Source organism: Chrysochloris asiatica, unplaced genomic scaffold, assembly GCF_000296735.1.
Source record: "Chrysochloris asiatica unplaced genomic scaffold, ChrAsi1.0 scaffold00105, whole genome shotgun sequence".
Classification (NCBI taxonomy): domain Eukaryota; kingdom Metazoa; phylum Chordata; class Mammalia; order Afrosoricida; family Chrysochloridae; genus Chrysochloris; species Chrysochloris asiatica.
This window is the reverse complement of record NW_006408623.1, coordinates 4,596,144-4,620,994: the sequence shown is the minus strand read 5'-3', so window position 1 is coordinate 4,620,994 and position 24,851 is coordinate 4,596,144. Positions and strand designations below refer to the sequence as shown.

The 24,851-nt window shown below is 46.9% G+C and overlaps 2 protein-coding genes across 2 annotated transcripts in view; one reads left to right on the top strand and one right to left on the bottom strand.

The window, feature by feature from the left end:
* Nucleotides 1–18,921, top strand: part of FAM196A (family with sequence similarity 196, member A) — a 41,193-nt gene extending 22,272 nt beyond the window's left edge. Inside the window, exon 3 of the mRNA XM_006867436.1 lies at nucleotides 18,738–18,921. Coding sequence (XP_006867498.1) covers nucleotides 18,738–18,921 — 184 coding nt within the window. The remainder of the gene's footprint in view (nucleotides 1–18,737) is intronic.
* The window catches only part of DOCK1 (dedicator of cytokinesis 1), a 576,252-nt gene that overhangs the window by 352,495 nt on the left and 198,906 nt on the right, over nucleotides 1–24,851 (bottom strand). The window lies entirely within an intron of this gene.

The window sequence follows — 24,851 nt, the reverse complement described above, 5'->3', positions numbered from 1 at the left end:
GTTGACTTCGGTAATGATTCGAAGTCTGTGAGATCCTTTGAGGGTAGCTCTAGTCTGTTCTATATAGTCCTAGGAGTCCAGCTGACGAGACAACAGTGAATGCATTTTGACTTTTGTTTGGAGACAGCTTGTCACACTGGCATCTAATGGGTACAGGTCAGGGATGCTGCTAATTTCCCCCTCCCCACACCCGAGCAAAGACTCATCCAGGCTAAGAGGTCAGTAGGACACCAGAGGGGTTTACTTGTTTAATATTATAAATAACTGACATTTCACAGGTATTTGTAGCAGTGGTTCCTGGTGTCAGTCTGGTGACAGCTGTACAAATAGGCAGAACAAGAGGTCAATTAATTCAGAAACGAATCAAGGGGGGGATCGTCACCAAAAACCCCACCAACTCAAAATTCCTATTTTCATTGGAGTCACATAAATGAACTTTCACACTTACATGATTTCAAGCTATGTCAGTAGTGTGCAGTGAAGCCCAGATGTGCTTCTGGAATGCAGACACCCCACTGCATTCCCTGTAGCTCCACGTGGTTTTCCAAAAACAACACTTGCTTTCCTTCCTTCAGAGTGACCCAAGGTCTTGGGGTCTCACAGTTCTGCAGGGCGCCTACTTGATCTGCCCCTCCCTCCTTCCTACTCAGTGTTTTCTCACCTTACTCTTTCTGAAACATCAGCTCACAGAAATCACGACCCTCTCTCGTCTTGGATTTGTTCTTTAGTTTAGGTCACAGTCATATAAATGACATCGTTTTAACCACACACGCACAAATGGGTCCAGGAACAACTACAGCAACATCCTCTTGGTAAGCACACAACTAGAAGAGTAGGGATGGATGGTACCAGGTAAACAACAGAGATGCCCATCAGTCCGGAGAGGCTGTCCTTGTTGGCAGCATCAGATGACTCATACTGGTACATCCAAGGTGTGGGCTAAACGGCTTCTTTAAACTCATCAGAACACAAAAGGCTGACATGACCTCGTTGGGGTTACTGAATCTATTTTTGACTCGGAGTGACCCTCATTGATAAAGGTTTTTAGAGGCCGTAATCTTTATGGGAAAAATCCTGATAGTGCAATGGTGAAGTATGTGGCGGCTAACCTACCAACAATCTCCCTGGGAGGAAAGACTTGACTGTCTGCTCCCCTAACTATTAAGCTGAACCATCCTCTGAGATAAGAACCTTCCCTCAGGGCTCCAGGGTACCTAAAAAGGGAAGAGGTTAGAATAAAAGGATTCAGCCAGATGTCACACTTCTTGGCAGCCCCACCCACAGTTCAACCTTAAAGTGTCAGGTGCTTCTAGAAGAGCAGAAAGTAACTGCTGCAAAACCACCCAGATCACATTGGTCCTTGGGCAGGAGCAACACCCTGTTCTCGAAGCAATTTCAGGGGGAAAAGGTCGCCAGTAACAGAAGCAAAAGGTAACTCGTTCTTGGGGAGCATTGTCATTCCAGAACCTATGACTCAGATGGGCACCAGACTTCAGAGGTCAGCACTGAGCTGCCCTTTCTTTTAGGCTGCCTGTTGTTGGGTTCCATCAAGTCACCTCCAACTCTTAGAGAGTCCACATGTGGATCAGAGCAGTACTGTGCTCTGTACGGTTTCCAATGGCTGAATTTTCAGAAGTCATCGGCAGGCTTTCTTTCCAGGTGTCACCATTGGTGGGTGTGAACTGCCAACCTTTCAGCTAGTAGTCCAGTGCTTAGTTGTTTGAGTGCCCAGGGATTCCCTCTTTTGGGTGATAGTTCTGTGAAGTCCTTATATCCTAAAGGACTGCACACAGAACTCTGAGTCAGGAATCCTGTAAACCTCTACTGTACAGTGAAGAGAAAGGTGGGTCTGAAAGTGTCAGCTAACTGTGTCACAAGAGTTGGAAGTGAAGACAATCAGAAAGGCCATTCTCAACCGGACACCATCCTTTTCTCGATTTGCACATCAGTTTAAGTAGGGTGGCACAAACGTTGTTGTTGTTGTTGTTATGTGCTGTGGAGTCAGTTCCGACCCATAGCGACCCTGTACAGGGTTTCCGAGGCTGTAAATCTTTATGGGAGCAGAAAGCCTCATCTTTCTCCTGCGGAGCGGCTGGCCTTAAGGTTCGCAGCCCAATTCGTAACCACTATGCTACCAGAACAAACATTAGTCAGGAAAAAATCAACTGTCTGCTGACCAGTATCAGAAATGAGGTTTTTGATAGCTGGGAATTGTGAGGTGGTTGACAAAATTCTGGGGTTCTTTCTCAAGAGGACATTTCTTCTATTGTGATCTGCCCCGATTGCTCAATTCTAATTAAAGAGCGTGTCAGCATGAAAGAAGATTAAAAGAGAATCAAGTTTCCGTTTTCTTGAGCAAAACTTTTTTGGCTGAGCATCCTTATCCCCTGTCAAAATACGCTGTCATTATTTCAGAAAGGAGTGTTGTAAGGATACATTACTAATGTGATCTTTGCTCAGAAGCAGTGGAAAGCTTTTGTATCTCGCCCATCTTGGTAATTCTTTTGTCAGGCTAATACCAGGTGAATCATTCTACTGATGATTCACCTTTTGTTCAGAAAAGGAGCAAATGAAACTCACCGTGGCCAAGTTCATCACTCCTTTCTTTCCTGAAAGGGTTAACCTGTAAGGTCACTAGAAACTTGCTGGGGTTCAGACTTGTATATTCGTACAGAAAGCACATGTGCTAACCTCACTGCAAGGGCTTTAGGGGATGAAAGCCAGATTTTAAAAGTAATAATTATACTGACTCCGATTACTTAAATAAGTGTCTTTGTTGTTGTGGGTGTTAAATGTCATCAAGTCGGTTCCGACTCATGGCAACTCTGTTATAAGGTTTCTGAGGTGGGTTTGAATTGCCGACCTTGCAGTTAGCAGTTCAATGCTTATCCTACACATTTATCAGGATTATCTTCCTGTAAAATGTTAGAATTCTGATCACCAGTTATAAGACTTGAAAGGGTTGTAGCATCTGGGGAGGGCCTGCCCACGCTGTATTCATTTCTGTACCATTAAGACCAACACTGAGCCAGCCTCGGATGACAGCAATGGATACATGCCTGGACTTGGGACCTGAACAAATGTGGGCACCACATGTCCTCCCACCCCACCGAGGGACGGGGCCTGCCGAGTGCCCCTTTGTCACTGATAGGGCTTCCTCCTCTGGTGCTCAGACACAGGAGACATTTCAAGCCACAATTCTGATAAAATGCTGAGCTCTTTCTGTTTGGTGCCAACATGCCTACTGAGGTAATATCAAAGTCAGGAAGGGAGGTAGCTAGGGAGAGGAAGGGAGGATGAACAGTGGGCAGATGGATGGATGGACGGAAAGAAGGCAGGCAGTTTAGTTATTTAGTAAATTAGTTGGGATGCTCTTCCTATAGGAAGGAGAGCCATTTCCAGGGAACAGCATCGTCTGGAAGCAACAGCCCATTGGAAAAGGCTTAGATCTTTTTCTCTAGAGCCCACCAGCTAAAGGATCTACAGGGAGAAGCAGCCAGAGCATCTCCAAGGAGAGAAGGGGTCTCCTTGCACCAGGGGTGGGCCTGTCCTTAGAGCAGCTGGGAACTTTCCAGAACAGCACAGCATTTTGCCACTCATCAAGTAGAAAGCATCCACGTGATGCACATCCCATCTTAAGAGCAGCGGCAGGATTTGCAGGAAAGCTGAGAAGGCATGAGGGATCACAACAGTAAGGAGAGGCGTTTCCTCCTAGCATACTTGGGAATGATTGCATTACCCATAAGGCACTTGGACTCAGGTTGCAAAGATGTCCAGATCAAATGAGCAGGAAAAAGCTCAACTGTTGCAGATCCTTCACTGGCTGATCCCGTGCTGCAGCAAAAGGCTGAAGATGGGGTCTGACTACCACAGTCCCCAGAAGGGAAGACTCGGGAGTCTTGAAGCCTTCCTGTTGACCAAGGTCACCGCTGTAGTGGTGCCCATTCTGTTCTGTGCAGAGTCCTCTTGGGCGGGGGGGGAGGGGGCATCTTCCCAGTGTTCATTACTTCGTGGGCATCTTGCTCGCAGTGGAAGTGCCCATTCTGTTCTGTTTTCCAAGACTCCTGCATCTCAGGCTCTTTATGCGAAGGAGCTGGTGCGGAGGGAATTAGCCATTTGTTTCATATTTAGCACTATTGTGTGTCCTGTTCACAGTGAGTGATGGAGGGGAGGAAGAAGACACGGAACCACTAAAAGACACCTTACTCAGTACTATTCTGCTATCAGGACACTGTCTTGTTTTTAATGATGCAAAGCCAGAAAAAAACAAAAAAAAGTGCCTCAGAGGCACAAGCGGTTAGACGCTCAGTTGCTAAGGACGTTGGTGGTTCGAAACCACATAAGTGTCTCCTTGGGAGAAAGACATGGTAGTCTTCTGCTGTAGTGATTACAGCCAAGAAAAGCCCACGGGGTACGTCTACTCTATGGACTGAAATCGACTGGTCAGCAGCTAATAACGAATACAACAAGCTAGAAAGAAAGAATGATTTGAACAGCCTTCTAAGTCCTCCTTGAAATTTTCAAATGTCAGAGATCCAAGCTTTTTCTAGTCTCTTTGAATTCTAAAAATATAATTGGTTCTGCCTTTTCTCCCCAGTATGGAAGGATAGGGGTCCAGGTAACACGTTAATTCTTGGTGTCTCTGACGTTCTCCAGAAAACTGATTACTCATCGGACATTTTTGTCCTTTTAAAGCAGTTGGTGAACATTTATTCAGCAGAGAAAGGCTGATTATATTAATAAACCTCACTCAGTAACCCTCACTTTGAGCTATGCCCAAAGGTAAATGCTGAAGGGACTTTTGTTGTTGTTTTTGTTAGGTGCATCGAGTTGGTTACAACTCATAGTGACCCACTGTACAACAATGAAACACTGTCCGGTCCTGGGCCAACCTCACAATCTTCGCTATGCCTGAGCCCATCACTTCCACCACTTTGCCAATCCATCTCCTTGGGGATCTTCCTCTTTTTCTCCCACCCTCCACTTTACCAGACATGATAAAGGAACTTTACCCAGGTCCCAAACAATGGGAGGGAGTGACGTCATTTTCAGGAGAAAATGATTGTAATGTTCTGAGATGCCAAGTATAGGATTCAGTGTCTACCACCTGGCAGTGAGGCAGCACCCATGGAACTCCTCGTGAACACAGAGACCAGAGAGAATACAGTGGCGGCAAAGTTTGCTCCATTTGCTCTGTCTGCCATCAGTCAGTCATTTTCTAAGATCTCCTCACCAGAGCAGATGACAACCCGAGTTACTGTGAAGAGGTTGGGCTTACACTGGCCACTGGGGCCACTGAATGATTTTCGGTCTGTGTAAGGAAAATGTATCCGCAGGGATGTGTGGACTTGTTCCATGAATGCAGAATGGAGGGAGGGCAAGGTGGGCAGAGAGATCATGAGTCAGATCATGCCGTCAGTGGAAAATGTATGGATTCTGCAGAGCTAATCAATAAAGCAAAGTCTTCCCAAGCCCATTCCAGGATCTACACATTTTCACAGGACTGGGATTCCCACAGAGTCTGAGGAAGAGATGCATCCTCCCACTCCACACTTTTTGAGGGGCCCCATATCTCCAGCTGTTTGGTCCTTAATGCCCTAGAACTATCCAGAAAAAAGGACATCCTGATTGCTCAGTAGTAAAGGCACGTGGCTGCTACCCAAAAGGTCGGCAGTTCAAACTCATCAACTGCTCCAGGGAGAACAATGCAGCAGTCTGCTTCCTGAACGGTTTGTTGTTGTTGTTGTTGTTAAGTACCATAGAGTTGGTTCCGATTCATAGTGACCCTGCACAGGATTTCCAAGGCTGTAAATCTTTACAGGAGCAGAAAGCGTCATCTTCCTCCCGCGGAACAGCTGGTAGTTTCGAACCGCTGACCACTACGCTACCAGAGCTCCTTCCAGTTTACAGCATTGGAAACCCTGTGGTGTGCAGGCGGAGGCGCAGCTCTGCTCTGTCCTACGGAGTCACACGACTCGGAATATAGTTTAAATCATCTTCATGGTATTGGGACAGTTTTTGGTTTATTTGATTGTGTTTTCTGTTGTTTTATCCAGGGAAAACGGAAGCAATGGCAGGTTCCCACTCATGATCAATGACAGAATTTTCACCTTTCCTGCAGGAAACCTGGGTTCTATTTCCAGTTAGTTCACCTGCTAACCATCCTAGAAGGTTTCTTTTATTAAGAGAGCCTTCTCTTGACTTTTTTTCAACATTGGTCTCATATATCACTTGTTCTTTTGTGATTAACTAATTTCACCCAACATAATGGCCTGCAGTTTCATTCTTGTATGAGGTGCTACACAGATACATTATTACTCTTCCAAATTGCGTAGTATTCCATTGTGTGTATATACCAATGGTTAACCATTCTTCTGTGGATGGCCATTTAGGCTGTCTCCATCTGTTTGCTATTGTAAATAGTGTTGCAGTAAACTTGAGTGTGGATGTATTTATTTGTGTCGTGTTTCTTATTTCTTGAGGATAGATACCAAGGAGAGGGATTGCTGGGTAATATGGTATTGCTATTTCCAACCTTTTCTGAGTAAGTGCCATACTACTTTCTAGCACATTTTCACCATGTTCTAGTCCCACCAGCAATACAGGAGGGTTCTGTATGCTCCATATTTTATCTAGCATTTGTTATTTTCTGGGGGTATATTTTTAGTTCTGCTGTGAATGCTGGGTAAGATGATATCACATTGTTGTTTGGATTTGCACTCTGGAAGCATAGCGGTTACGAATTGGGCTGCGAACTGCAAGGTCAGAAATTCGAAACTACCAGCTGCTCCGCGGGAGAAAGATGAGGCTTTCTGTTCCCGTGAAGATTTACAGCCTCAGAAACCCTGTACAGGGTCGCTATGAGTCAGAACTGACTCCACGGTACATAACCACCAAAGCCATTTGAACTGCAAGGTTGGCGGCTCAAGCTCACCAGATACTCCTGGGAAACCCTGGGTCGGAACTGACTCGACAGCACTTAACAACAACAATGGAGCTCTGGTAGCATAGTGGTTACGAATTGAGCTGCAAACCTCAAGGTCAGCAGTTCAACACTACGAGCTGTTCCATGGGAGAAAGATGAGGTTTTCTGCTCCTGTAAAGATTTACAGCCTCGGGAACCATGTACAGAGTCGCTATGAGTCGGAACCAATTCCACGGCACATCACAACAACAACAACAATGGCTACTGATCATGAGCATTTCTTCATATGTTTATCGGCCGCCTGAATGTCTTCTTGAGTGAAGTGTCTGTTCATGTCCTCTGTCCGTTTTTTAAATTGGATTATCTTCTTCTTTTTGAGGTGTTGAAGTGTTCTGTAGATTTCAGAGACTCGTCCCTTGCCTGAAACGTCCTTGCCAAAACATTTTTCTTAGTCGATGAAGGTTTGTTGTGTTGTTTATGATGCTGAACAGGTTTCAATGGCACTTCCAGCCAAAGAAGAAGTAGGAAGAAAGGTCTGGCAATCTATTTCCAAAAGTCAGCCAATGAAAACTATGGATCACAACAGTCCAATCGATTGTGCATGGGGCTGCCATGAGTCAGGGCCAGCTAGATAGCCGAGGACAAATGACAGTCTTACAGTCTGAGTCCCTGTGTGGTGCTGATGGAATGGTTGGAGATTCGAGTCTACCCATAAGCCGCTGGGAGAAAGGTCTGGTGATCTACTTCTGAAAACAGAATCCACCATTTGGTACAATGGAGCAGAGTTTGGCTCTGACATATATGGGAGGCTACAATGAGTGGGAATCAGCCCAGCAACAACCTGATAAAAACAAGACAAGACAAGCCGATTGCTATGAAGTGGATTCTGATTCCCAGCGACACCCTAGGACACAGTAGAACTGCTTTTAGGGTTTTAAGACGATCGGTCTTTACTGATGCTGACCACCATCTCTGTCTCCAGCAGAGGACTGACGTTTGGGCTACCTGGTGAAAGACGAGACAGCAGAGTTCCAGGTGGATGGCTTAGGAGGGGTGGGTTGGGATATACCCTGGTGGGCAGTACTGGGACCTCATGCAGGTTACTTGTCCTCTCAGGACAGAAGTCTGTCTGTCTTGACAATGAGCGGGGCAGTTGAGTGAGGGTCCACTGCACATGGTCTCCTTATCCAGAGTCTTCTCATGGACACCTGGGAAGCTCATCCCAACCAAAGTTAGAATGGGGTACAGTCACGGGTCCCCTTTAAGTGTGGTTACTTTGTCCTCGGCGCCGAGTGGGCAGGCTGCACTTGACAGTGAGTGAGCTATCACATGGTCTGATCTCTGTGGCTGGCTTAGAGGGCGCCATACAATGTGCTTCATACACATCTTACAAGGCACCTGGTATGGGCAGAGGTTAGACACAGGAGTTCAGTCTTCCCATCGCATCCTCTCAGTGGCAGGATTGATGAGAGGTCCACAATCTAGCTCTGTCCCTACGCATCTGGCCTTGAGACTCGGGAGCATCGAGTGGACGTGGGTGTCAGGTCAGAATCAGTCCTCCAGACAAAGGCACAGACAAGAGGGACAGCCCAGTATGGGGTTTTGTTGTTGTTATTATTGGGTCCTACCAAGTCAGTAAGGAGCTGTGGGAGCGTAGTGGTTACAAATTGGGCTGCGAACCGCAAGGTTGGCAGTTCGAAACTACCAGCTGTTCCGCGAGAGAAAGATGAGGCTTTCTGCTTCCATAAGGATTTACAGCCTCAGAAACCCTATACAGGGTCACTATGAGTTGGAACTGACTCCACAGCACATAACCACCAAGTCAGTGCCAACTCAAGGCAGCCCACTGTGTGACAGAGTACCATTGGTTGTCATCTTCATGGGAGCAGATCCCTGCGTACATTCAAACCACCAACTTCTCAGTTAGCAGCCAAGCACTTCTTAACAGTGCGCCACCAGGGCTCCTGGAGAATGGAGTGTTGTTTGTGGCGGTTGTTTAGTGCCACAGAATCAGCTCTGAATCACAGTGACAGTTTATAAGGTTTGTTGTTGTTTTTAAGAGCCATCAAGTCAGTTCCGACTCTGAATTAACTCTGAATACAGTTTCTGAAGAGAGGCTGTTGGTTTTGAAACACCGACCTTGTGGTCCATGGCTCATCCTACAGTGCCACTGTTGTTGTTGTTGTTAAGTGCCGTTGAGTTGATTCCGACACGTACCAGGCTGTAAATCTTCATGGGAGCAGAAAGCCTCATCTTTCTCCCAAGGAGCGGCTGGTGGCCTGGAATGCTGACCTTTTAATTAGCCGTCCAGTGTGTATCCTACAGAGCAGTCAGTCCTTAAAGGACACGTGTTCTACACACTCAGGGGAAAATGCAAAAACAGATCTAGAAAGGTTAAGGTCTAAGGGAACACTGGATATTATAATTTGTAGCTAGGATACCTAGCTGGCTGTTGATTGCTTAATTAATCCTAACTTCATTGTCCTACCTTATCAGGAAAGGGGGGCAGGTTTTATTGTTCAGATATTAATAATTATTGACAATCCTTCTCTTTCTGCTACGCCATTCTTACCACTGATAAGGCAAACACTGATCCTGTAAAATATTGGTGAGGAAAAGTTATAAAGATAGATGAATCATTTCTACTTTCAAAATGTTATATAAACAGCCGGTAATCAAAAATCATTGATATCGGCAAAGATTGGAATGAGACCCGCATGTATTAGAGGCATCCCGCACCTGTCCTGTTGATTCTGACTCAGTGTGAACCAATGGAGGGTTTCACCTTTATGGGAGCAGGCAGCCTCATCTTTCTCCTAAGGAGTGGCTGGTGGGTTTGAACAGCTGACCTTGTAGGTAAAAGTCCAACGTGGACCCTATAGAGACAGCAGTGTTCCTTACAATATATCCTTATTGTTGTTGTTAAGTGCTGATCCTCCAGCGCCACATCAGGAGCCCTTACATAGCATCATTGTCATCATGTAGGTCCCAACCCATAGCGATCCTGTATAGGGTTTGTGAGGCTGTAAATCTTTACAGGAGAAGCAATCCGTATCTGTTTCCCATGAAGTCACTGGTAGCTCTGAACTGCTGACTTAGCAGGTAGCAGCCTGACTTGTAACCCACTACGCTATGCCAGAGCTCTTATGATACGTGTTATTGTTGCTGTTAACGGCTGTGGAGTTAACTCCAACTCCTAGCGACCCTGTGTTGGGTTTTCTAGGAGCGGCTGGTAAGTTTGAACTGCAGCTCTTGTGGTTCAAACCCACTAAGTAGTCGAGTGCTTATCTTATAGCGTCATGCCAGGACTCCCTCACAATATAAGTTGTTGTTGTTGTTAAGTGCCATAGAGTCGGTTCTGACTCACAATGGCCCTGTGTAGGATTTCTGAGGAATGACTGGTGAGCTTGAACAGGCGACCTTGCGGTTCAAAACGACATTACATCAACCTGCATCACCACACCAGGACTCCTTACAGTTTATATTATATAAGTGTTTTTGTTTGTTGTAATAAATTATCAGTGTAAACCAGAAATATGGCTGAGAAGGGAAGTGAGAACAGGATTCAGTTCATCAGTTTTATTTCAAGTCAGTAAACAAGGAAGGAGTTGTGGTGGCGCAGTTGTTAAAGCACTCAGCTGATAACCATAAGATCAGTGGTTCAATCTCATCAGAGAGTGTAGAAGTCAGCTTCCTTAAGGAGTTATAGCCTCGGAAGTCCTACAGGGCTGCTATGAGTCAGAATTAACATACAGGTAATGGTTTTTGTCTTTTTCCTTAAATAAAGTACGACAAATGCACTCTAGACAATGGATGAGTTCGCAGAACTAAGACAAAACAACCACCATTCAATGAGACCTGCTTTAAGAGAAGTGCGGCGTGAACCCTGCTGGAGGAAACGGGGCCTCGGATAGGCTGGCAGTGATGGGTTGTTCAGATCAGATAGAGGGGCTGGAGAGGTTCAGGTAAGATGAAAGAGTAGACAGGCCCTAACTGTTCTTATAAAGCCACAGAAAAGAGGGACGTGTGACCGGGGGTTTTGAAGGTTGAGTAGGAGTTCGTCATGGACTTTCACCCTAGGTTGGAATGGAGTGAGGGAGAAGGAAAATGGGCTGTTTCAGTGGCTAAACTGCTGGAGTCTGGTCAAATCACTGAATGTAACTGAGAGGGTGCAGTAGGTGGACAGGCCCAGTGGGACTCCAGTATCCTTAGCTTCGCCAGCTGGATGGATGGTAGTCCCTGTTGTGTTGTGGGGGAGATTTGATCGGACCCTGTTGAGTGTACCTTATCGTTAGTAAGTACCATGACTTGGTTCCAACTCAATAGCGACCCTTTGAATACTTTTTTGATGAGCGGCTGGTATGTTTGAACCACTGAGCTTGCAGTTAGCAGTCCAGTGCTGATCCTATACTGCCATACCTGGACCCCTAGTAACTCTGCCATTCACATGGAAGTATGTTCTAGAGAATGCCAGCTCTTTGGGTCCTGGTTCTTCCATTGCCCAAAGGTAAGGCCCGAGTCATACACATAAACCAACACCCTGAAAGGAGAAGGACTCCCTGAAGCCATCTGGAATGCCAGTGCCGAAGTCAGGTCTGGCTGTTAGACCGACCTCTCCACTTCCCCAGAGTAACTGGAGTCATCAGGGGCATAGAAACGGGGATTGGGTTATTGCCTGCCCCATCCACCACACACCCGGCTGAGCTGGCTCTCCTCCAGCAGCAGAGCTGGTGCAGGGGACAGTATGGGGTAAGAGATGGAGCATCTCATTTTCATTTCACTGCCAAGTATGCTCGGGCAATCTGAAATGAGGTGACCTGTCCACACTGCAGTGCGTGAGTCAGTGCTGAACACAATGTGCACAGGGCACAGGTTGGTTATGTGCCGTGGAGTTGGTTCTGACTCACAGCGAACCCTGTACAGGGTTTCTGAGGCTGTACAACTTTACGGGAACAGAAAGCCTCATCTTTCTCCCACGGAACTGCTGGTAGTTTCGAACTGCTGACCTTGAGGTTAGTAGCCCGACTCGTAACCACTACTCTACCAGAGCTCCTTCACAGGGCGCTATGCAACTTCATTTAAGGAGAAGACAGCCGGAAGCCCCGACCTCCCTCTGACCTGAGGGGGGCTGCTCTGGAGCCCAGCTCACCTGCTGTTAGCTCCTGATACTACACTCATGGAACTGGAAGGAGTCTTTCCACGTGAGCCTCCTCAATCCTAAATTAACTTGAGGCATAGGCGACAGCTGGCTGGAGAGAGTGTGGCAGTGCCCGGGTATTTATAGGCGCGTGTGACTGCCACAGTACAAACTGGAGACGCAAGAATGGTGCTCCGACACCAAGTGACAGGAGGCTGTGTTACTATGGAGCCGGGGAAGACGGGTGGATCTCGGCATCTCTGTCAAAGACGAGAGTTAATCGCATTGGAGAAAGTTCTCCAGGCGTCCAAACTCAGAAAATTAAATGGAGCCCAGTTGTTTTAATCATTCACTGCAAAGAACCAGACATCATGTCATGGTACAGGTGATGCATCCGCTTACATCCTTGGACAGTGTGGTTGTCTGGGAGTGAGCGGTACCGACAGAGGAAACAACATATGAGGGTCAAGATGATAGCACCCAGGATTTTAGCAGCACCCTGACCCCACCCCCACCCCCACTCACAGTCCAGGGATTTGCCCGTCCCACCTGCACAGGTTACAGGTTAAAGGATCCAATACCTAGCCCAGGTCTGGGCCTCGATACAGCCTGGTAGACTCATTCTGGACGCCCCAGACTCAGAACTTGCCCTGGTTGTGTATCCTGAGGAATACGCACTTCAGGCTGAGTGTATGGGATCCGAGCCCTTGATGATACATCACAAATCCCTGATTCCAGGCTGGAGAGGGGCGGGCCACCAACAGGCAACCCTCGGTGCACTGCTGGACCCCTGGCAGGACCCCAGGCTCCTATGAGGTCAAGAGGTTGAATGCTCAGACATGGAAGACAGATACCCCGCTCTGTCCACAGATGGCCCACTCTGTCTCATCTGAGTGTGCCTCTGGATTGGAACTGCTCACTGTGTGCACTGGGGGTCTGGGGGCGGGGGGTGGTGGTGTAGGGAACAACAACTCTGTCATTGCTTCTGCACAGAGTAGCATCTGGAGGAAGGGCAGGGTCTGTGTCCCTCGGCAGGAGAAAGGAGGACACAGCAAGTGACACACACCTTATACAGTTTTGCAAACCCCCCCGCCCCATATCAGTTTCCTTACACACACTTCTTGTTGCTAAGTGCTGTCGTATGGATTGGAGCGGCTGCTGGGTTTGAACCGCCAGCCTTTCAGTTAACAATCCAGTGTTTATCCTACAACAGCACACCAGGACTCATACACACATTGTTGTTGCCAAGTGCCGTCCTGTTGATCCTCCATAGGGTGTCCGAGGAGTGGTTGGTGAGGTTGAACTGCCGACCTTGCGGTTCAAACCAACCTTGCAGTCGGGCACATTAACCCGCAGTGCCACACCAGGACTCCTTATATACACTGTGTTTTATTTATATGCATGTTATTTACAGGGGAGCATTAAATACAGACAAAACCTGGCACTCCCCAGCAAAGCAAGAGGAACCACTGGTCACTCCCTAGCGCCCCCTGTTGCCCCACCCATCTTACCACCACTCCTTACAGATGCCCACAAAGCAGGAGGCAGGAGTGAGGGTGAGGGAGCTGGACTCAGCCCAGGGAAGGCCTCAATGTGCATCCCTTTCAGAGGAAATGTCCACATTCTTCTTGGAGTAACTTCTGAAAGAGTGGAGTCAGGCCACAGACTTGGCTGGAGGTTGCCTCAGTGAGAAGCTCCCATTTCTCCAGAGCAAGAGGGGCTCCTTGTAGGAGAACAAAGAGGAGGTAACAATGAGACTAAACAGCTTATGTACAGCTGAAGTGCAATCTGTCAAGAGCTCTGTTCTCATTGGCTGGCTCAGTAAGTCCCATGGAGCAACTGCTGATAGGCTACCTCAGAAGAAAGTCGAACCAATGAAAACCCTGGGGTGCGTGGCTCTGCTCCAATCAACGTGTGGCCACTATAAGTCATGGTCGACCCCACTGTGGGCCTATTCTGGTGGCACTGCTGTGGACGGTGGGAACTAGGGATAAATAGAGCAATGTGCTTCCCTGACCGGGGTGTGGACATTCTGATGACTGAAGCCAAGAGCCAGGAAACAACCACAAAGTGACAATGATGTGTGAGTAGTGGTAAGTGCTGTCAAATTGGCTCCGACTCATAACAATCATGTATAGGACTTCCAAGGAACGGCTGGTAGGTTTGAACTGCCGACCTTAAATGGTTCAAACCGACCTATGATCGAGTGCGTATCCTCAGCACCACACCAGGGCTCTGTGTGATTAGTGCAGAGAAGCAAATAGCAAAGAACCAGCTGCTCCTAGGAAAACCCTATACAGGGTCTCTATGGGTCAGGACAACAGGACTCTTGGTATGGTGCTATAGGAGAAGTACTGAACTGTCAACCACAAGGTCAGCCGTTCAAACCCACCAGCTGCTCTTCAGAAATCCTATACAGGGATGCTCTGAGTCAGAACTAAACAGTCATGGCAAGAGAATAAGGAAGTTGCCCACCTGGAGGCAGGGGGAGGGGACAAAGCATGACAAAAAGTGACCAGCCATGCCTGGAGCGGGGAAATGGAATGCCCACAAGGCCAATGACAGAAGCAGGTATGGAATGACAGCAGGAACCATCACTCTCACCACACTGGTTTCCAGCGGAGATCAGTGGAACCCCACGTCCACTGGGCAGTCCCCAGGTCCTGTCTGGATGTCTTCTGGCTGCATCAGGAAGGGAGGTGTGTGCACCCAGAAATGAACACCAGCCCCTAAGAGGCTCGTGGTATCTTGCCAAGTCCTCTCCTCTAACCACATCAGCAGGTGTGGCATCCTGGCTGCTCAGCCCGGAAGACCTTTTTTCTCTCTTACTCAGCCAGACTATTAACCTTCTGCTACTGCCCTTCTGGGCTAACTGTCCACTTCAGACTCAAACCGGAAGCTTGAGAAGACCATCCCGCCCGCTGAAAACAGCATGCAGAAGGTTGCAGATTCTCCCCACTTGCTAGCAAGTCCAGGCTCCTTCACAGTTCAGGCAGCCGGTAACCTGGCATCACCTGCTTGCTGTTGCCCCTCAGGCAGCTGCTCCTGGGTGCAGCTTCCCAGAGCTGTGGGATGGGGAGCACAGAGCGGATGCAACTTGACAGATAAAGCCGAGTCATTTTGTTAACAAGAACTCAGATTAGATTACTCTGTGATTACATGGTTCTGCGGTGTGATAAATTACTTAATAACAGGATTCCCAATGTAGTTGCTTAATGGGAATTCAATAATGATAGGTACCCAGGATTGTACTGTTAACCTAAGAAAAAGCTAGCACCCTCGCTTAGTTCTAATAATTCAGAACCACTCTGTGACTGTGGAAATGGGTCTCGTCTGGAAAGCAAGTTTGTAGTATTCACTTGGCACTTTCTGTACCTCACATACCATACTGGACATTACAACTCTCACAAACTCAACGGAAAGGGTATTGCATTACCCATAAAATGTCCCAAGTTGGAGAATTCTTCATTGTTGATGTTGCGGTTGTTGGTAGGTGCCCTCGAGTTGGTTCCGACTTATAACAACGCTATGCACAACAGAATGAAATGTGGCCCGTTCCGGGCTCATCTTCACAGTCATTCTTACACTGTGACTATGCTAATCCATCTCATTGGGGTCTTCCTCTTTTTCATTAACCCTCCACTTTACCAAGCATGATGTCCTTCTCCAGGGACTGGTCCATCCTGATAGCATGTCTGAAGTATGAGAGACGAAGTCTGGCCATCCAGGCTTCTAAGGAGCATCCAGGCTGCACTTCTTCCAACGTGACGAGTTGGTTCTTCTGGCAGTCATGGTACTTTTAGTATTCTTCTCCAAGAGCAGAACTGAAATGCATCAATTCTTCTACGGTCTTATTCATTGTCTACCTTTCACATGCATATGAAGCTATTGAAAATACCATGGCTTGGGTCAGGTGTACCTTAGTCCTCAAACTGACATCTTGGCTGTTGATAGTTGATGACTAGTTAGTTGATTCTAACTCATAAAGATCCCGTGTGGGTAGTGTAGACCTGTGCTCCACTGGGTTTTAGTAAGGGACAGACAACAAGTAAAGGGTAAAGTGAGACCTGAATAGCCAAGGTCTGCATGTTTTCCCCTCTTAAGCAAAGGAAACCACCTTTAGGTTGGCAAGGGATTCTCCTTTCCCCTGGACTCTGACCTCATCCCCACCCAATGGTGTCTTTTGGAAAAGATGCACAGGAAACCCATGCTCTCTCTAGTCCCTAACAGAAATGAGACTCTTGTTCCATAAATGCACCATGGCCTTAGGTTTGCAATTCTCAGAAGTTTCCTTAAGAGGAACAATGCCTCAATAATCACACAGCAGAACGTATTTTATTGGGTCTTTCTCTAGTTCCCATAAATTGCAGCAAAACTCACAGGGGCCTATGCAATGCAGAGAAAATAACCCTTGTGGTGGTAGCAAGGGGTAACTAGCCATAAACTGCCTTGTGTTTTAAAATTTTTTAGTAATATTATAGTCTTTTGACTGTAAGAAAAAATGGGACAGTGGATTTAAAACAAAATGGTCCATTGGCTGGGTCTTGTTCTGAAAACTTTAGATACTAATTCTTTGCGGTTTTGTCTTTCCAAAATGTCAAAATTGGGGGAAGATGGAATGCATGGTTCTGTACATCAACAGGACTTCATATTTATAAAGGGTCCACAGTTCCACTGGTTATAAAGTCATTGAAATCAACTGCCATTTAGTCTCTGGCCTGCAGACTAGAAAACGAAGGAACCCAGAGCAGAAGTCTCTGGAGTTCTGGCTGAGGCAAGACCCCAGGCTGAGACCATTAGGGTACCAGCAGCATAGCCAGCAACGAGGTGAATGCTTGCCTGCTTTAGAGTCATCTCAGACAGAGGGCAAGAGGGCCAGGGGTCTGACTTAAATGCCAAGAGTGAGTGGACCGCCGACACAGACCCTTTTCAAAGTCAGAGACAGGAGGAAGGACTCAAAGCAAGTCAATACCATTCTTCGGAGAACTTCTAAAGGAATCCCCTGGTTTGGAAACTACCTTCGGTGCTGTGATTGTACCACAACTGACATCACAACAAGCTCACGGTCTTCCCCCTGGCTCCCGTCTGTACACTAAAGCTTCAGTGACGCAAACATTCACCTGAAAACAGCTGTCTTTGCAAATAACATTTCTTCTGCCTGAAACGCTGGCTGATGGAAGAGCATTAATGGTAATGGCAATGTCTTAGTTACCTAGCGCCGCTCTAGTAGGAAACCATGTGTGGGTGGTTTTTAGAGACAGCAATGTACTCTCTTAGCTTAGCAGGCTACACGTCTGTGTTCAGCTCTGCAGGGAGGCTTTCTCTGTCAGCTCCTGGGCAAGGTCTCTGTCTCAACGTCTGTGGCCCCAACATTCTTTGGAGCTCTCTCCGTGTCTTGACATCAGTCTTCTCCTGGGTCTAGTTGTTTCTCACTACAAGGACTTTGGGGGCCAAAGGACACGTTCCACTCACTGCTCTTTCTTCTTGGTGGTAAGGTTCCTTGGCGCTGCTTGGTCCCTTCTCTCTCCTTTATCTTTAATAGTGATGCAAGGCCACATCTCAGGGAAACTTCTTTACATCAGATCCCTAAGGGCTTTCAATTCCACTGTCATCCCCTTACAACTGATTGGGTGGTCACATCAGATCACATCATGGGAGTGACTGAATCATCACACAACTGCTGAATGATATCATTCAATACAAAACTGCCAAACCTCTGAAAGCCACACCCCAGCCCAGCCGACCATTATTCTGGGGAGAAAAAATTCAATTATGTCACCCAATAAATGCGCCATTTCCACAGTATTAGACACTGTGGTTCTTAGCGGTACCTCAGACTGATTAGACCTTGCAAGGAGCATGGGAGTCACGAACATTTCATTTCACAGTCGTTTCCATTGAGAGATTTCTCTGATTCTGGTGAAAGTTACACAGGAACAGAGCTTTCTGGTGCCTTCTGGTTGCTAGGTTGGCATGGCTGCATGCCTGCACTAAGACCGCCCCTGAATATTCCACCAATGGTTATCGATTTTACTTGTCGAGGTAGTGAGGTCTCTGGATGAACCAACCATAGGGACGCTCACCTCTCTCATTTCAACAAACAGACCGTCTACGTTGACAAGACTGTGTACACTGGTACAATTTCACAGGTTTGCAACAAACACAAACAAGTCAGTTTTCAAAGAAATAGAACTTATTTGTACTAAGGAGCTCTGGTAGCGTAGTGGTTACGAATCGGGCTGTGAACCTTAAGGTCAACAGTTCAAAACTACCAGCTGTTCTACGGGAGAAAGATGAGGCTTTCTGCTCCTGTAAAGATTTATAGCCTCGGAAACCCTGTACAGGGTCGCTATGAGTCAGAACCGACTCCATGGCACATAACAACAACAACAACAACAACAAACATGACATAGAGCTCAACCTCGTAGTGTTGTTACGTGCCATGGAGTCAGTTCTGACTCCTGGCGACCCTGTAGAGGATTTCCAAGGAGCAGGTTGGTGGGTTTGAATTGCCAACATTGTGTGCTTATCCTACAGCACAAACCAGAACATTAACCCATAAAATCACGAAGTCACCCTCTCAGGCATGGCACTGAACAAAGTCATTGTCACTAAGTGGTTATCTGTACAGATGAAGGGCCAAGAACTGAATTCTTGACTTTCTTTCCTTTCCAGTGTGGAGCTAGATTTTAAGCAGCAAGAAGACAAACTCCAGCCAGTTCTGAGGAAACTCCATTCTATTGAGGAAACTCAGGTCGCACCTTCGCCTTATTCTCAGGAGACGTACTCCTCAACTCCCAAGCAAAAATCCAAAACTGAATCTAAGAAGCATGGAAGATGGAAACTCTGGTTCCTTTGAAATCCATCGTATGTGAAGTCTACAGGTCGTCTTTACAGCCCACTGGAATTAAGTAAATCGTTTTCGGAGATGAATAGCATTGAGGGATCTGTGGTGCGGACTTGGCCCACACCACGTTCTCTCCCTGAGTACCAAAAAGGTCTTCATAGCCACCAGATAATCCACAGAGCAAAGCGTGAGGCCTGTGCCCTAGCCAGCTGTCCTCTGCAGTTGGCTGACGTGGGGTGTAAAACTGGGAATGAGACTTACGTAGTTGAAGGTGTCGAGTCTAAACAAAAACCCTACCCCATCTCCCCCGCCCCTCCCCAAGCCTGCAAGCATCACGTTATGAACCTGTGGGAGGACAGGCCGTCACTCTGGACACAGCTAAAACTCATAGTTACTTTCAAGCCTTTATTTATTTTTTTAAAATAAAACGAGAAGAAAAAGCAAGCCTTACGTTTGCAGAGGACTTCATTTTTACATTTAGTTCTGCAAATAAGCAGGGGGGGGGTGGGGAGTGTGCAATTTTCCAGCACATCAAATTCCGGAGAAAGCACAATTTTTTTTAAGTGGTCGGAGACCATGAATAATCTCTCAAATGTGACAAAATATGTATATTTGCCTTCATGTGCTATAGCGCTAAGCCAAGTGACCACTTCTCTGTGTCACTGTGACACACCTCGAATTAAGCATCCTCTTCATCTCCAGACCTAAGACAGGTTTACTGTTCATTTTCCAAACGGCCAGCAGCCAGGTGTCTCCTGACATCAGGGTGTATCGTTAATCACTGCAAGAGGACAGGGTTAGAACTATAGGACACGGAGCTTTCTTTGATCTCATTTTTAATCTTTGGGTACCCAAAGGCCAAATGATAAATAAATTCTGGCAAGAATTTCAAAACACACATAGAGACAGATACACAATGGATAATCCTGTTACCAGTAAACCACGAGCGTTCTTGGCCACTGCTGATCAGTCTTCGGAGACATGGTACACCACCCTAAGCTCAGCCAGCAGACATTTTATATGATTCATTATGCTTTGTAACAACTCTTGGAAGACCCTTCCATGTCAACCAGAAACTGTGTGTTTAGTTTAGCTGCTACCGACGATACAAACTCAACGTCACCTACAATTAGCCTACTCGTAACTTGTTCTAAATGACATTCTTAGGGGAAAGCTGTGAATCAAATGTTTTTAGGTATTTTTTAAATCAACTGTGCCACTTAGTATTTTTTCTTGATTACACATCGCAACGTGAATCTTAGTTCCTTTATTTTTTCACTCATTCCTTGGCACCTTTGCAAGTCTCTTTTTATAGAAATCCAAAGCCCGGGTCTATCTATTGATGGCTTTGTCTATCAATTTTTTTGCTTTTCATACTAGGAAGTAGAAATCTTATGTTGCCTTTTTTTGTACAACTTGGATTTTGAATAGTTTGTGAAACTCACAAGGACACGTAGTCTTCAAGTGTTTGTCCAGAAGTTTTGTGTCTAATTCAATGCTAACATGTACAACTCATTGACTAGATGCCAAAAATACATGGCTTACCTTGGTGGAGGGTTTCCGATGTGTGTTTTTCACGTTTGATCTATTTCATGTCATATGTTTTCCTTCTGACTGCACAGCCTGTTCATTTTAGTTCTAAGTGTTCAGATTCTACAAAGACCTCAGGATCAGCATTCCAATCTGAACTTGATACAAGTTAGCAAAGCAAATCATGGAAGCCTTCATGGGGCCAATCCAATTAGGCTGGTACAGAAGTAATGGAAGGTAGGACAGGGAGGGCATGAGCTCTGGGTGCCACCAGAGGGGCGCCAATGAGCAGTTTCTGTTAACCCCGTGCTTTCATAAGCATGGTGGACACAGAGACTTAGCGAAGGGGCGTGGGCACTATTCCAGTGAGGTGCCAGAAGTAGGCATCAGACTGATGCAGTTAGAAAAGAGTCAGGGAAGGATTTCTGCTGAAGTGTGGTTACAACTTTCAATGCCTGTTCATCTTGAAATTAGAGGGGGCTGCTGAGACTTGACCTTGGACGCCCATATAGTAAATGGCGATAATTCAGAGATTGCCTATGAGTGCCTGAATTTGGGGTGTAAAGGGATCTCAAATTGGAGGGGCAGCCATTTAGAGACTACTCCTGGGCACTCACATTGGGGTGGGGATGCAGCGTAGAGATTGCTCCTCAGTGTTCAAATTGGGTGCTGGAATTTGGGAGGTGGAGTGGGTAGAGGCTGCCCCTCCTCCCTATACCCCTGTGTAGAAATGTGCATTAATAAGAGAATGTCCTCAGTGGTAACACAAGAGGACAGCTCAAATCTTAGATCATCAGTAAAAAGAACTGAGAAGGATTTTTTTTTGTGCCAAAATAAGTAAAAGTGGATCCTTTGTGTGAAGGGCGTGGGATGGCTTCAATGCAGACAAAGCATTAGACTATGTTTCCTGTATTTATACTGTTTTTAACAAAAGGTACAAAAATGTTTGTAACACATTAACCCTCCTTTATGTTTTAAGGGTCCCAGTGATCTTAGTAAATGGAAATAAGGGTGTTGCTACCAGCTTCTTCTATCTGTGACCAAACAAGAGAGCACCATGAAGGCACTGAATGAAAATAGTGCCCCTGCTTCAAAGCAATGGAGACCCTCCAAAAAAAATTGGCAAAATCAAACATTTTAGAGTAAAAAAAGAAACTGCAAATACACAATTTCCTATTTCAAAGTAAAAACTACATTCAAACGAAAAACAAATCGTATCAAAAAGCCTTCCCTGTCTTAATTGCGTTCTGTCGTTAGCAGGTAATAATCCTCATGGAAAGATTTAAGTAAAAACTGTGACCCAAAACCAAGGTACAAAGTTCACTTTCCTTCATATGTAGATGTATACATGGCATTACCTATCGAGATTAAATTATTATACTTGTCTTTAAGTTCTTTATTAATTTTGAAATTAAAAAAAAAAAAAAAGAAATCAAACGTAGTGTTTGTGCTGCTCCTTGTAGGGTCTCGGTAATTTGGAGGGGATAAAAGGAAGGTGCCAAACATTCCTAAAAGAAAACAAAAGGGTGGGCAAGAACTGCATGGGGTCTCTGGGGACAGGACTGTAGCTGGAGTCCAGCCTGGCACCCCGGGGTGGGGTGGGGAATCAGCAGAATGGGGCCCTTAGTGCAGGATCACAGCCAGGCCTGTAAAGACGGCACAGGGGACATTTGGCCTCGGGTGCTTCCTGGGTCCAGTGGAGTTTCTCTCCAGATGAACCTCAAAGTGACCCCTGGCACCTGAAACCACCTCCTTCCTTTCTCTTATCCTGCCCCGCTGGCTGGAAGACAGGTTGGTCATGGTGTAAATGGTTTGTGTTCAGCTAACGAATGCTGTGGGTTCTAATCCACCTAACAGTACCTCAGAAGAAAAGCCTGGTGATCGTTTTCCAAAAAGATGACAGCCAGGAAACCCTGCGGGGCCGTTCTGTTACACACAGGTAGCCAAGAATTGAAATTGACTGCAGTGGGGTGGGTTTGGGGTTTGGGGTAGAAGAGAGACGCCGCAGGCAGGCTGAGCTCCCACCTCTCCTATTCAAACTTGCCAATACTCAGACCATCCTGGATTGAATAGCGTCTCCCCAAAAGCTCACGTCCTACACCCCAGTTGCTGTTTTAGTGACCATTGTTTGGACCCTACATCATGGCAGACCGAGCGAGTGTGAGAGGAGGTCATGAAGGTGGCTGTCATCACTTCATGACCACTGATCTCGAGGAGAAACAAACACAGAGGGACAAGGCCATGAGACGAAGGGGCAGGGGAGGGGGGGATGGTGCGGCCACAAGCCAAGAATCACTGGGAGCCACTGGGAGCTGGACAAGACGGGCCAAGAGTCTCCCTCAGTGCTTTCTGGAGATTGTGGCCCTGTTGACCACTGGAAATTGCCCTGACTCCCAGAATGACCCCCAAAACAAACACACTGCCATCAAGACTGTCCTAACTCAGAGTGACTGTACATGAGGTTTCTGAGAGTAAATCTTTACTGTAGGCTTTCTGCCTCATCTTTCTCCAGGGGAGCGGCTGGTGGGTTTGAACTGCTGGCCTTGTGGTTAGCAGTCCAACACCTAATCCACAGTGCCAACTGGGCTCCAAAACAAGAGACAATAAATGTCTAGTCTTAAGCCACCTAGCCGTGGAACTTTACTACGGTGGCCCTAGAGAACTACACCCTCTTTTCCATGGGGGGTAAGTGGGGGGGGTTGTCCCAACAGGAGCCTCCTGGTCCATTCCATGTTCCTCAGGAAAGAGAGAGGATGGAGCTGATGGTTTGCGCTCAGTGGGAGGAAGACTCTAGGCTCCATCCTAGAACCCCCTAACACACGTCCGTCCTGTGGATCCTGTGTCACAGTGACCCTCTAGAGCAGGGGAGAACCCTAAGCTCCTTAGGGTTTCAGAGACGGAGAATTTTTATGAGAGTCAACAATCATGTTTCTCCTGAGGAGAAGCAGGTGGGTTTGAATCATCGACCTTAATGTTAGCAGTTCCCAAGGCTTAACCCACTGTGCCACCAGGGGCCCTTCATCCCAGAACAGGTGGAGGAGGAAGCATATTTGAGTCACATTCCATAGCCACTGGGGAGCCCCAGCGAGTGCTACCTCATCTGTGACAAGCTGGATTCAGCAAGGCTGCTCTGCCACCCAACTTTGGTCATGAGAACCACAGGCACCAAGGCGGAAGTCCTGGGGTCCCTGCACCTACCTAACCCCTTAACCTGGGACCCTTCCCCTGTGCCCACACAAGGGGAAAAAGGGAGAGGGGCTAGATATCTTAGAAGGGCTGAGGAGGTCTGCAGAAGTTTGCCTGGGTTCTATCACGTTGCCTGGTTGTCTGTTGCCATGGGGACCTGAGGTGTGGCTGGACCAGATGCCGTAAATATTGTCACAGTGCATACACCTTCATCAGGTGGCTGATTACAATTTCCCAAAGCTGAAGCAATCAGGGCACCCTGCGGCACCGCCAGCCTTGGCATGCCATCCGAGGATGCCATAATTAAGATGCCTCGTCTTTGATTAGATATGAGACTCCATACCACGAGACAGAAGAGTCTTGGTTTTCTCCCTTTTTGTAGAAGACGGCAAGCAAGCAAGGAAACTTGTAGTGGTACAGTGTGTTTACCTCGTCCACTGGTAAATCCAGTCTGCAGGGGCACATTTATCAGCAAGTGACGTTGCATGTGATTGCTAAGCAAGGTGGTTTCATGGAGTCACATGTTCCCACACAGATCCTCTTGTGCCCAAAAAACCTCTGTCACTGGCCCACTGGGTAGACTACATATGTGGCCAATTTACTTACCAGAAGTCAACAGCTGTGTGCTGGAAAGGTGAAAAATAATAGTCCAGCTGGGGAATTAGTATCAGCTGACTGCTGGAGTCCTGGGGGGTTAATGCGCTGGATAGCAAGGTCAGTTTGCTACAACCACAAGACTGCAGTTCAAGCTCCCAGCCACTCCTCAGAAACCCTATACAGGGTCGCTGTGAGTTGGACCAACTCAATGGCACTTAACAACAATAACAATGACAAGGCTGGCAGTTCAAACCCACCAGGTGCTCCTTGGAAACCCTAGACAGGGTCACTGTGAGTCAGAATCTACACAACGGCACTTAACAACAACAATCACTCTCTAAGAAGTCCCTCGGCAGTCCAAACAGTCAAACTTGGATACTAACCAAAGGGGTGTAAGTTCAAGTCCACCCAGACAAGCCTTGGAAGAGAGGTCTTTGTTGATCAACTTCCCCCTGAAAAATTAGGCATTTAAAACCTATGGTTGGCAACCTAAGACAGAGCCATTGCCATGCTGCAATGAGTTTTGATGACAGGTAAGACTGAGGAATTCACACTGACCGCCTAAGACAGGCAGTGTCCCTTAAACAAATAATAAATAAGGGGGAATCTGATGCAGACCGTGCAGACCC